General features: G+C 36.2%; 1 protein-coding gene across 1 annotated transcript in view; it reads right to left on the bottom strand.

Moving 5' to 3' along the window:
- STX8 (syntaxin 8) overlaps positions 1-11,019 on the bottom strand; it is a 74,363-nt gene extending 63,344 nt beyond the window's left edge. The window contains exons 1-4 of the mRNA XM_034408076.3: positions 10,919-11,019; positions 7,824-7,923; positions 5,612-5,706; positions 4,651-4,761 (exon numbers count right to left, since the gene is read on the bottom strand). Of these exons, the coding sequence (XP_034263967.2) occupies positions 4,651-4,761; positions 5,612-5,706; positions 7,824-7,923; positions 10,919-10,935 (323 nt within the window). The 5' untranslated portion in view covers positions 10,936-11,019. The remainder of the gene's footprint in view (positions 1-4,650; positions 4,762-5,611; positions 5,707-7,823; positions 7,924-10,918) is intronic.
- Positions 11,020-13,888: the final 2,869 nt, after the last annotated feature.

The following is a 13,888-nucleotide window of genomic DNA, read 5'->3' as shown; positions in this document are numbered from 1 at the left end:
AAATTTTATAAAACATTTTATGATATAAACATTATCACAAAACAGTTTCTGACACAATAATGTCATAAAACATTTCCCGATGTTTGATTGTGCCATGTAGTTCAACATGGGCTATTTTCAAGGTGGATCCATCTCTGAATATATCTCAGCTTTTCCAGTGAATGCAGTGCATTAGAAATTATGTCACTGTTGAAGGCAGTGAGGATCTGGTAAGGAAATGTCTCTGAAAAGAAGACTCAAGGGGTCAAGGCTATTCTAGTATCAATTAAATTAATTAATAAATACATTAATATAAATAATGTAATAAATTAAATCAATTAGGAAAAACTTGTATTAAATCAGCACTGCTAGGTTAACAATTCAATTGATGAGCTATTACAAATATTAGCTCTGTTAGTTAAGGAAAACCCTTAAGGATCATTTAGTTGTTTGGCCTTACCTGAGACAGCAAGTCAGGATTTTAAGATGTTTTTTAAAAAACCGTAATCAGTTTCATTCAAATTGCTAAACCAAACCTCTGAGCAAGAATATAAGCAAAGACAAAGGATCGTGTCATATAGGAAAGAAAAGTGTAAACCCCAAAACAAAATCAAAACTATCTGCAACATAATGCAATAGTGGAGATAAATCCACTGGAGCCATTCAGACGTTAAACAAAACATTTCAATCTCTCTCCTTAGTTCAGATTGCCAAGAGTTGTGAGCTCAGTAGCCTCTGGAAGGCCCTAGGTTGCCATCCCTGCAATTTATTCATTTTTTAAGACTGCCAACCAAGCTTTCCAGCTGTAGCATTATTTCTTTGCCATTCGTTTTTCCCAAAGGCCTGCCAATAACAGCAGCAGAATGCAAAAAAATAAAAATAAAATGATGGTCCCTTTCCAACCTGAGATTTATTGTTCAATAAAAATCTACTTCTTTCATAATAGAAATTTTAAAGGTATTATATTCATATAATCATTGTTATTATTGGTACAGTAATTGGTATTAAACATTCTAGGACTGATCTAACAAGTCAAAGGGCCAAAAGTTTCCCCTTATTATATTCACCCATCTGTGTTCGTTATTTAAAGAATAACATTAAAGCCTAACCTCAGAGAGATGAGAGACATAGAATGTTCTGCTGTGGTAGGAAAGGATAATCTGAGATGGGTAACCTCTACTCCCAGTTAGAGATAAAGGAAGAGATACAATTTAACTTTAATTTTTTAAAAAATTATTTATTGTATTATTATTATTATTATTATTATTATTATTATTATTATTATTATTATTATTATTTAACACAATTAGTACATTACTTAGTATATTTGGCAGAAGAGTATTATAGTGTTTGACTAAAGATTATTAACACTCTCATGATTTAGATAATTTTTACTTTTAAGCGTAAAAAACAGGTCTATGACAACATTAACCATGATTTCAAAAGTGATAATGTTCAAAGAAGCATGATCCTGCATAAAATTTACATCAAAAACTGAGTTGCGTTGGTAAACAACTGCAAAATGTATTAAGTTATTGATTATATAATGTAGGTTTCTATCAAGCTTAATATTTAATATTAAGGTCTTTACTGTATTACACCTATGCTGTGTATGCATACAAGAAAAAAAAGAAAAAGTTAAAAAGCTATTTGGTTTCTGACTTTTCCTTTGTTCCTCAAACAATTTGCAATATTTGCAAGAATTTAGACCCTCTTAGAAACCATATGGTAGGTGTCTATATTTGACAAGCTATATAAAATATTATATATATATGGGGACCATTCTTGCTTGAATTTGGTTAAACTTCTGTTATGAATATTTACAGTTAATTTTTCCATTGCCACATATTCTTCAAGCTTAAAATCCTATTTAAATATAATCAGAATTGCGTTTTTCTTCCAAAGTTGGGAAAAACTAAATAGAAATTATATTTCTTATTCTGGGTTTATACCTAGTAAAAATGGTTATTTCATTTCAAATTTAAATTCTAAAAATGTTGTGTATTTTATGTATATCTTATCCAATACTTTTGAAGTTTTTCTAGCATGTCCTCCCATGTGATAAAATGTTCTGTTTCCTAGCATTCCCAATATTTATCTCTGGATGTTTTGTTTATCTAGGAAATTATTGACAGTGATCTATAGTTCTCAATGTGCCTCATAAACATGCTTAATTCTCCGAAAAACATAATTTCCAAAGTTCCAAAGTTCCAAAATTTCCAAGATATTTATAAGCAAATTTTTAGTTCCCATAATTTGTGGCACAGACTCCACTATTTCGAAGGATTTTTTTTCCTGCTTTAAAATACCAATGTCAAGAAGAAAGATGTAATGGCATAATTTTAATGTAGCCGTTGTTCTTGCTTTGTTTGCTACCATCAAAAAAAAATCTTTTTGCTAAATTGAGTAGACCCCTTCATACCCAACAGAGTCCAACTTCCACCTTCTGATCTTCTTCTGTATCATTTTGGCAGTGTGAAGATTAAAGCTTATCCAATTAGCCACCCATGGCTTTTGCCAAGTTAATCGCTTAAATCTTTGAAATCTTCACAGCAGAGTGGAGTGTGCAGATATCTTTTGATTACAGGAGCAGATTTAACTAATTAAAAGGCTTAGCAATTGCCCAAATATAAAAGACGTTGAGGGTTATAATTGAGAATTGTGCCTCATTTTAACAAATGGCAGCTTATCTTCTCAAGTATATTGTTTCACCGGTTCATGCTTATAAACTTTCCCAAGTAATGCAGATTAGTCTTTCAGAATTTTTCCTTGACTATGGCCACACAATGAGGCTTTCATTTAGCAAGGATTTCAAAAATTAGTCATCTACATTATCATACTTTCTTCTATGGATAGTAAAATACATAGTCTTTGAAGCTTTCTAAGTGTTTCAGCTTGAGTTCACCAATTGTTATAAAATGTGATTTATGCATTTTGAAAACCCCCGATTACAAATAACAAAAGACAGAAAGTTCCAATGTCTCATTCCAAGATGCTATTTTAATATTTGCTGAGATGGTTTATCAGAATATAGTCTGATTACCTACTTTCAACAGACCATAATTTCTCAAATGCTTGGAGCAAGGTTTTCCAACATACTAAGTGAATCTATTCTGCCCACATTCAATTACTATTAAAATATGATAGATGTAAATTATATTGTATTATATTACCTGTAGCTGGTTGAATTGTTTTCACCAAAAGATTTTCAGTAATGCTTTAGGCACTCAGTTTCGTTCTGGAATAGCTCTACAACTCTATTGGGGCTCTATAAATAATGGTGGTTTCCAGGAATATGATTCTAATGAATATTGGTGCTGCTATTATTGGTGTTTTATTTGGACAAGAAACAAGCATCATGAGTTTAAAAAACAGATTACAGTAGTAAGAGATTGGAAATAGGGACAATTGTTATGAATATATTATCCTTTCAGAGAAGTAAAGAACAGGACATCTAGAAATGGGATGGTTCATTGAAAAGCAAATGAAATGACTGTTTTTATTAAAATGACTAAGTTTCATTAAGGTAGATTTTGAAGGACATACAGGTAAATGTACTGATTATTGACTAAATCTCAAGCAAGATTAATTTTGAGAATGCTTTCATAGTTCGATATTATTAATAAATATTAATAATACAGAATTAGGAAAGCATTCTCAAAATTAGTCTTGTTTGAGGTTAGATTTGTTAAGACTGTGGGCAGCTTACAAAATATCAAATACATAACTAGCATAGTATAACACAAAATAGTCTTGACAAGAGAACCACATTAATATTCAAAAAACAAGAAAGAGGCTTCACAAGCAATCTAATCTCAGGCTTGAGTACACAGCAAGGTCTTAAGTGATTTCCAGAACACTTACAAGTGGGGGGGGGGGGCATACTAACCTCTGGGGCTGCTATTCGAGAGAGTAGTGGTTGCAATACAGAAGGCATGCTTCCTCATTTCCATAAAATGACACTTTGAGCATACCCTTAGCCTAAATATAGCAGGTAGGCAGAAGCAACTAGAAACAAGCAGTTCTTCAGATAACTAGACCTTATGAAGGCTTTATGGTGATAACCAGCACCTTGAAGTGCACCTGGTTGCTTGACTGGCAATCAATGCAGCTCACCTAGCAAGGAGGACCCTTGGGCTTAATAAGAAGTATCTGTTACTGTCATGGCACTTTCAACCAGCTGTAGCTTCCAGATGGTCATGAACAGCAATGTTCAAATTGTGAGCTGACTCACAATTGAGGAGGGGGAGGAGGGTCACCCGACGGCAAGCTTCCGCCGCGGCTAGCAATCATTCCTCAGCCAGCCCAGATTTCCAAAAATATCCAAAAAAATAAAAGGGGCGAGGGGCAGGGCCAACCAGTGATGGGACAGGAAGCCACAGCAGAGGGCCCAAAGAGCCGCATGCAGCTCCGGAGCCGCGGGTTGCCGATGCGCGTTCTAGTCTTTGACTTCCTAACTACTGTTAAAAATAGAGAGAGTGCCATCACCATGTTAGTAGTCAACACTGAAGAGGGCTTGTACAGAAAGAAGCAGCTACCTGCTTTAATCAGACAAACATCAAATCAGTCCTGCACTTAAAATTCCTCTAAATTGGACAGAGGAACACAGATTCTTCAGAGATGTTTTCAAGACTATGCCACTGAATTCACTGCTCATCTGCAATACTATACCTTATTACATCAGGTTCTGCGTTTTCATTTTGGAAAGATGCTTGGAGTTTTCTGTGTGCTGTGAAAAGTTCATCTACTAAAATTTGCCGTCTTTCTCCTTCAATCTGGGTTCTGCAAGAACTGGATTAAGGATCATTGTTGGATAAAAAAAATGAATAAAATAGCTAAAGAATGGCACACATGTACTCATCTTATTAACAGAACAGAATATTATATCCTGACTAAGGAAACTCAAGTAAAATCTAAGCTTCTGACAAACATCACAAGACATCTCTTTTGCAATAATACTGTTTTTATAAAGTGTGATACTTTTATGACACTTATAAAACAAGAACTATAAAATAATTTGCACACGGAAAAGGGCTGTAAAAGTGAAAGAAGTCTGTCTTCAATCCAATATTTAGGACAGATTATAAAATGAACACATTTATTTAAAAAATAAACCATGATAGCAGATGCCATGAAAGTCTTTGCAGAAGCCTGATTCACACACACTATTGCCAAAGAGGATGTCAATTTATCATGCAATTACACTCCATGTATATCAGGAAGGACTGCAGGATTGTAAAAGTCCCAACATTGTTTTTGCAGCCCTCAGAATCTACTCAAATTGGGCAGAAGCATTTTTGAATTTAGAAAGATTTGGGAAAGATTTTAAGAGGCAAAACTAGCACCTTAAGTTTTGCAAAAGCTTAGGGTGCCCATTTCACACTATTAAAATGTTAGCAGCTCATAAAAATGGATATACTTTGGAGTGCAACTCGGCAGGTATTTTCAAGAGAAGCTCTGAACACGAAATGAAAAGTAAATCGAATAAAGATAAAATACTTTCTGTATTTGGGTTTTCCCCAAATTGAGGGATTTTTAAAAGAACATGTGTAAATCAGCTAGGTGTTTTCCAAAATAAAATGAACCATAATTGTCATATTGCCCTCCCAGTTACAACTGTTTACATGGATACATCTGACGTGTTGATACAGAGTGAAGCAACAGGTCTTTCAGACGATTTGTTTTTTCTTCAAGATTTTGCAATAAAGACCTGACTCCAACACTGGCCTAGAGAGGGAGAAAGAAAGATAAAACACAGTGCAACTTATCTGTTTCCCAAAGACAGAATAACATTCAAAGGAAGGAATAATGAATACAAATCAAATTCTTTACTACTGAATCTCATATTCCTGAACTGTTCCCGATTTTTAACTTCGATACAGCTTTTCCTTTTCTGTGACAATGATTGTGTGTGTATTATCCACATGAAAATGACAGCTCTGCTCTGTGGATTTGGAAAAGACCAAATTCTATTTTAAGGACTAGCAAGAAGCCGAAAATTCTCAAGAGAGTTTTAAAAAAAAGTCTCTAAAGTTTTCTTCACAGAATGCAGAAAGTTTAACTAAAGAAATTGATGAGGGGAACCAATCTTCTCAGGAATACAGCATGACTGGATGAGGGCTGGTCCTCACCTACAATGCCTTGTGCACTGAGGGGGAAACTGCTTCTAAATCATCCTTCAGTAGCCTCATTCTAGGTCAGGGTTCTGAATGTAGCAGAGCAGCTTCCTTGCTGAGATCCACTGAGAGTCAAAGGGCAGCAAATTGCACAAAGGTGGTAAAAACTGACAGTTAACACAGTTAATGTCCAGGAATTACTAGAATCTCATGTCACTATAATCTAAGATAATGAAGCAATGCCATCCACTTGCAAGACCTTTCCCAGGCTATAACTCATTGTGAATCAGCACTTCTATGGCCCTCCAGTCTCTTGAAACATAAAACAACGGTCTGTTTTGGACACATTTATCTAAAAGGGGCTATGGCAGACTCATTATCAATCTACATTAAACACACTTACTTGGATTTATGTCCAAATAAGTTTGCTTATGAAAGCAGATTTGTATATTATGACAGAGCAGCTGGAAGTTAAAAGGGAAACAGAGCCCACATTCTACTAAAAACCAGAAACCACTCAATACAAGAGCAATTTCAACTGCAGGACTTTTGGCTTCATACAATACAAACTAGCCAACCATATTTTAGCCTGATATGTTATACAAACCTGATTCTTCTTTTAATGTTTTTATTATAATGTGTTCAGTTGTGAGTGGTTTTTTTTTTTTTTTACATTTCCATAGAAAGGTAGTCATCAGTCAACCAAAAGAGGGAAAGAGTGGGAGAAAGGCACATGTATTTTGCCATCTCCATTCTTCTCTTTGTCTTTTAATTTCAATTCCATTTTTTCGAATTATTTTTTTAAAGCAGAAGTGGCAAAATCTCAGGAAAAACAAGTTATTATTGACATTTACCCTGCTTGGCTAACAGAGCGGAAGGACATTTTTATTAAAACCTCTAGCCATGGAAAGCATGACTGATCTGAGCGTTTCTCAATATCAACCCATAACATCAACTGTTATGGCAATATATATAGTCATGGTTTCAGGTCTGTTTATACTGGATTCAATTTCTGGCTCTCTAATCATACTTAGGCAGTACCTCCAAGTCTATGAATATACAAAGCTTTCTTGACAAACTCATTTGTCAGCTGTGCAAAACATTTGCAAGCTAAGCCAACATTCTTATAGAAGAGAAAGCTACATGAGGAGCATTTGTTGATCCTGACTGTAGACATATGCAATCACACTAGTACTTGCTTTAATTGCACATTATAAAAGTAAATCCAGTCAGAAGGTTGTTTTAACAACCAGAAATTAATGTCCCTAATTATTATTATTAATTAGATGTGTATGACTGTTTCAAGGTTAATAGCGAAGATTCACTTCCCAAATGTTGTCCTGCAAAAAAAATACGCTTTTTTGCTATAAAGCTATAATAGCAACAGTTAATAAATATTCCTGAAACATTTTAAAAAGAGCATTTTTTAATACTTATTGCATTCATTGTTAGAAGTAGTTAACAGGATCAACATTTTTTTAAAAAGTCAGTTTCTTTAAGCTTCCGAGTTCATGATTTCCTTTTGTAATCTTTGCTGCGTACTGACATGGGAACTGTAATGAACATCCTTTTGGAAACTTGTCATGGGAAGGCTTTACCACAGAAAGGGAGCTCTACATCAATCACAAAGACTACATTGCAATCACAATGCATTCACTTATTGTTGATACTAAAAATTATAGCAAAATCTAAAGCCAAGAAGATGGGCTGCTCTGAGGCAGGCAATACCTTCGTTGTACTTTCACCACTCCTCTGATATCTGTTGCGTTCTTGAATTTTTTCAGCGATCTCTTGTGCAATATGGCAAGCAGAATCATATAACAACAACCTTAAAAAAAACAGTGACAATATTAAACAGCAGTAAAATCTCCTTATTCCTAACACAGCTTTTATTACATGCCTCGGTTTCCTCAAAAGAAGTTTTCTTCCATTTCTTCTCGTTTAGACTTTCATTCCAAGCAGCCATTGTAGCAAATAATCTACTAAAGTTATAGACTTCAATCACTGTGAAATAAAGGAAATTGTGTGTGTGTGTGTGTGTGTGTGTGTGTGTGTGTGTGTGTCCATCCTGCCAAATGAGTACAGAATGAGGAGTTTGATCTATATCGTTAATGTAAGAGTTTACTTTTTAAACATCTATAATGGAGGTTGCCAAGGCTACTGTCTATACAAAAACTGTTCCTACAGTAAATTGTCCTAATATACAATAATTGTTCATACATGAGATTGTCCTAATACACATATGCCCATTGCATGGAGTTATACATTGATATAAATATGGCAGGTATGTCCAAAGCTATGAAGGATGAACTGGTCTTCCATTCCTCCCCATCCTATTAAGGCCAACCTATGAGGTCCAAGAATGAAAAAGTGATGTCTTCTTTTAATTCACTAAGCCATTATATCACCGTTAATGGTAATAATTGCAACCAAACATTTCCTGTAATTAGTGACCTCTTTTTCCTGTAGGAATTTTGGCATATTCCTCCATGGTAAATCTTTTTGAAAGTTTTGTCAAGAGTCTGCGACAGCAAGATGGGCAGCATACGAATTTAGTAAATCAGATTTTCTTGTATGAACTTCTCTTTTACATTCTACCACATTTGAATAGACCTGGACTTTAATGTGGCCATTCCAAAGAATTTAATTTATTCTTCATCATCCATTATTTTGCAGACTATCTGTATTGGGGGGGAGGATTGTCACTGTCTTGCAGCATGACCATTTATGCTTAAATTTCATGTTAAATTGCCTGATATATCCTATAGAATTATCTAATATGAAACAAAGTATATTCTTTCAGCAGCAATATCCAAGTTCTGAGACTTCAACTCTTAACCATGATATTATGACCTCCATGCTTGATAGCAGACATGAGATTCTTGTGGATTGTTTCCATAAACCATAACAATGACCATATAACCCTAAATAAATTTAGTTTTGACATATCTGTTCCCTGAACATTTCCCCAAAGTCCGGAGGATTAATAATCACATTACACCATAATATGGTTTATAAAACACATCATTGAATACTGTAATTCTGTCATTATGTATATTAATTCAGACACTAGATTTTTAAAATGGTCCAGGGAGATACTTCATACAATCTATAGTTTAGAAATGTTTGGTGAAAAATGGCCAAAACTTCGTAAAATATTTTTTTTTTTCAAAATCTTCAAAATGTCAAATGTTTTTGAACTCTGGGTAGGTTGAAAGTTCAGTTAATCCTCAATTTACAACCACAATTGAGCACAAAATGTATGTTGCTAAATGAGAAATTTATTAAGTGAGTTTGACCCATTTTATAACTGTTCTCTCTACATTTGTTAAGTGAATCACTGTAGATTTTAAATTAGTAAGACGGTCGTTAAGTGACTCTGGTTTCCTCATTGACTTTGCTTGTCAATGAAGGTCACAAAAGGGGATCATATGACTCCAGGACATTGCAACCATCATGTGAGTAAGTTGTCAAACATCCAAATGTAAATCATGTGATTTTTTTTCAGTGCTGTGGTAATTTCGGTCACTAAATGAACTGTTGTAAGTTGAGGACTACCTGCACTAAAAAAGAGAGTATATGTTATAGAAAACAAATGTTGAAGATTCTAATACAAACATAACATAGCTCAGACATAGTTTAGATGCTTAAATGATTTCATCATATCCTAAGCAAATAGTCCGTATACAACTTTGTCCTAAAACAGACATTGCAGGAAGAAAGCTGTGCGACCTGTGATATCCCAAAAGTCTAACAGTATCCTTTTAAACTAACCATTTTTATAAAAGGCATAAACACATATAAAATTTAACAAAAACCGTTAGTCCAAAAACTTGCTACCACACCCAATTTTTGTCTTCAAAGTGAGAAGGTTTAATTTCTTCTTCTTCTTCTTTTTGGTAAGCATTCACTCTAGCCTACATTTTTGGAGTTTTCTGATGGTCATCCATCCAAAGGTTTGACCCCACTTTGTTTTCAAAACCAATCAGCGAAGATAGGTGTTTACACTAAACTTGCCAAAAGGGATACCTATAGTTTTAGGGAAAGTACCCAACTGTAAAAATTCTACATCATTGAAATCCCTGCCTGGAAAACTTTGCATCCATGCAGCTCTTTCCAAAGGTGCTTTTTTCAAGAGGCAACTGGTTTTCAAGAGGCAAACTTTCTGGTTTTTCTTTGAAGACGTTTCGCTTCTCATCCAAGAAGCTTCTTCAGCTCTGACTCAGGAAGTGACAGGAAGAAGCTTCTTGGATGAGAAGCGAAACGTCTTCAAAGAAAAACCAGAAAGTCCACTTGCCAAGCATGACCTGAATGACTGAGAATCTCTATAGACACTATGCAGCTCTTCTCTCCCGCTACTACACCAAAATGATACAGGAGATTGAATTTCCCTGCCTGTAGAAATTCTCCCATTTTTTTAAACCGAAGGAGAAGAGCAGAATAGAGGTGGTGGACGGAAGGTGACTCCTGTTTTATAGCAATGTTTCTCAATCTCGTCCTCTTTTAAAGGGACGCACTTCAACTAACTGGGAGTTCTGGGAGTTGGACTCCACCCCTCCTAAAGTTGCAGAGATCGAGAGCCCCGCCTTCCGGGAAAAGGTGCGCACTTCATCTGCCCGCCCCGTTCGCCAGGCACTTTCAGCAGCAAAGGGAGAGGCAGGGAGCATGCGCAATGGCGAAGAGGCGGAGCAGCGAGGGGGGGCGTCGTCCTCCACGGGCTGCCCTCAGCTTCGAGCCGTTTGTCTCCCCGATTTTGCTCAATCTGCCTGTTGGGATTCGCCACCAGCCTGCCCAAATGACCCTCCGCGCCCTCCGTCACTCACCAAGGCTCCGCAGCCATCGCGGCGCCCGGCAAGCTCAGGCTTCCCGAAGTCTATCTGTTCGGTCGGGAACTCTTCCGGCTCCGATCACCTGACTACGAGGCGTGCCGAGGCTCAATTTGTGACAGCGCGCCTCTCGGATGATTGGCGGTGGCGTCTTCCAGATGGAACTGGACGGAGTCGCAGATTTTTTTTTTTTTTAAAAAAGCGCGTGGCTGTTCAGACTTTCGAGGCTCTGGGTTAGGAATCTAGTCTCTAAAATTGCTTAATCGTAATCTGCATCCTGGACGGGGATCCCTGGTTTAAGGAGACGTTTCCTGTTTGCATCTTTTCATACAGAGAAGCAAATGGGGAATCCAAAAAGGTGGAGTTTGTGTTGCTCACAAACATGATGTTTGTAAATTCAGGACCTTATAAGAATGTATCTAATTTGGAGCCACGTTTCATATTCCTAATAAGGCATTAATCAAAGTTTGTACCTTAACGAATCATTGGCTTTCAATATTTCAGAAAAGTTGTTTTTATCTGCCCGGAAACCAAATTTTGGATCAGAATCATGGGAGAAATGAGACATTCAGTGGCTAGCTGAACTGCCCACCTCAAAAATAAATAAATAAATAAAATCTCAAAACCCAAGAGCATTGCTCTCCAAGATTGAACCCTTTTTTTCCTAACTCTTCCCTCTGCATATGGCTTTGTAGGGCCCAAATCTGAACCATGCGGTTGGTGAAAAGTCAAGGATATTACTAAAACTTAATGCTCATTACAGGCATTGAATGGAGCCATGGATATGAAAACCCATAAAAAACCGGAGGAGCTATGAAAACAATGACTGGTTGAGTCCCACTGAAATGAATGCATGGCTTGTCTCCACCTTATATTGGCCGAAGTGCTTTAATTCACTCATAAAGAATTTTGGTACAATACTTTGCAATCCCAGACAATTGAAATTATAATAATAAAGCACAGTTTCTATTATTGATTTGTCATCAGAAATGAATGGTATCCCATTAGAGGCACAATAGCTTAATGATGCTGGAGATGATCTCTCTCCATTGGTTGAAGTCCTAGCACTGTGTGCTGGGTTGGGCTCCCATCACATGCCTCAGTTTCTGCCCAGCTAGCAGTTCAAAAGCATGTTCTATGTGAATAGATAAATAGATACCACTTTGATGGGGAGACAAATTGGTGCTCCGTGCAGGCAGTCAGATTTCTGTCAGCTCTGAATCTTCCCAGTTGCAGTGCCTTTTTGCAAAGCAGTTCCAGGGAGAGTGGGAGCTTTGGATGACACTGCAGGAAGATCAACTCATCTTTCTTTCTGGTATGAAGCCATTTCATTCTCCTGTGGCGCACTGTGGGAAACATGCAAGTATTTCCTACAACAGTAACTCTCCTGACTAATGTAACAACACCATATGATATAATAATAATAGTAATTGTCCACTGGTGATCCAAACTGCCGACTTTGCAACGACAAAGTCGAAACTCTTTCACATTTAATATGTGAGTGCAGCAAAATTGTGCAAACTGATTACAAAGCTAGACATGACCAAGTTGCTAAATTAATCCACTGGTCATTATGTAAAAAATACAACTCACCTGTATCTGAAAACTCATGGGAACATAAAGTGGAAAAGGTGGTTGAAAATTAGGTGAAGATCTTGTGAGACTTTCGAATACAGACAGATCCACATTTGGAACACAACACACCAGATATCACAGTTGTTGAAAACCGAAGCATACAATTTATTGATATTTCTGTACCAGGAGACACCAGAGTCAAAGAAAACTGGAAAAAAATCATGAAATATTGCGACCTGGCTATCAAAACTAAGTGATTACAGATGAAACATGTGACAGTGATACCCATTGTCATCTCGGCACTTGGCACAATGTCCAAGAATTTTACAAAGTACGTTAAGAAATTGCAGCTTCCTGTAATAACACTAGCGGAACTGCAAAAAACTGCGCTACTCAGAATAACATACATTTTAAGAAGATACCTGGTCGATACCTAGGATGCTGGCAGCAACCCGTATCAACCATCAGAGCCAGTCAATGATATTTGTGATACTTTTTAAATGTTCAGTTGACTGAGTTTCATGTTTAATGAATAAAAGTGTATAATAATAATAATAATAATGGCATCTCATGATGCAATGCCGCCCATCGAGCAGCAATTCTAAGGCAGGAGCATAGATCTTTGCATTCTCTATAATATTGGCTTCCGGCAGATTGGTGAGGAGATAATAATATACTCCTTTTTCCCTATGTACATATAAGATGTCTATATAGAAAGGGTTGTTTAGCAAGCTGAGGAAACTTAACAAAGTTTCTGTACTATATCATTGTATTGTTAGTCACTCTTGCTTGTCTCTTATCATATTCCTATTTAAAACAAGTAAGATAAAGAAGACAATGCAAGCTTCCTAATCTACCGGTATCAGCTATTGACCAGATATATCATCAAGCCATCCTCAGGTATTTTCTTCTAAAGACTCTGTCATCCTAAAAATATCCTTGGCAGAGGGTCCCCTGTCTAAAGTTATGATCAAGTCTGTAAAAAGATGGGCAAGCAAGTCATCTCAGGTTTTATTGTTTATACTTTCTATCTTTATAAAAAGGGATTATAAAAAGGCAAAACCACCAAGCAGGTTAACTTGTTATGTAAAATGAAAATATCTGGGCACAATTATCTAGAACCATGATGGGTATGACCTAAAAAACTTTTAGGAATGGGGGAAGGGTTACATAGGATAGATAAGAATTTTCTGTTGTCTTCACTTGCTCAGTATATTCAAAGGCATGTTTTCTTGCTTAAAATAATGCTTACCAGGGGTCTTTCCAATGCATAAGTTAAAAAGTAAGGAATACAGCTATGTCTTTCCAAACAATAATCTATTAATATACTGTTCAGAGTGCCACACATTCTAAACCCAATCAATGGTCCTCAGAAAATTCATTGGGGAAGTT

Source organism: Pantherophis guttatus, chromosome 2, assembly GCF_059756535.1.
Source record: "Pantherophis guttatus breed Tessera chromosome 2, ASM5975653v1, whole genome shotgun sequence".
NCBI lineage: Eukaryota > Metazoa > Chordata > Lepidosauria > Squamata > Colubridae > Pantherophis > Pantherophis guttatus.
This window is presented reverse-complemented; position numbering and strand designations above follow the sequence as displayed.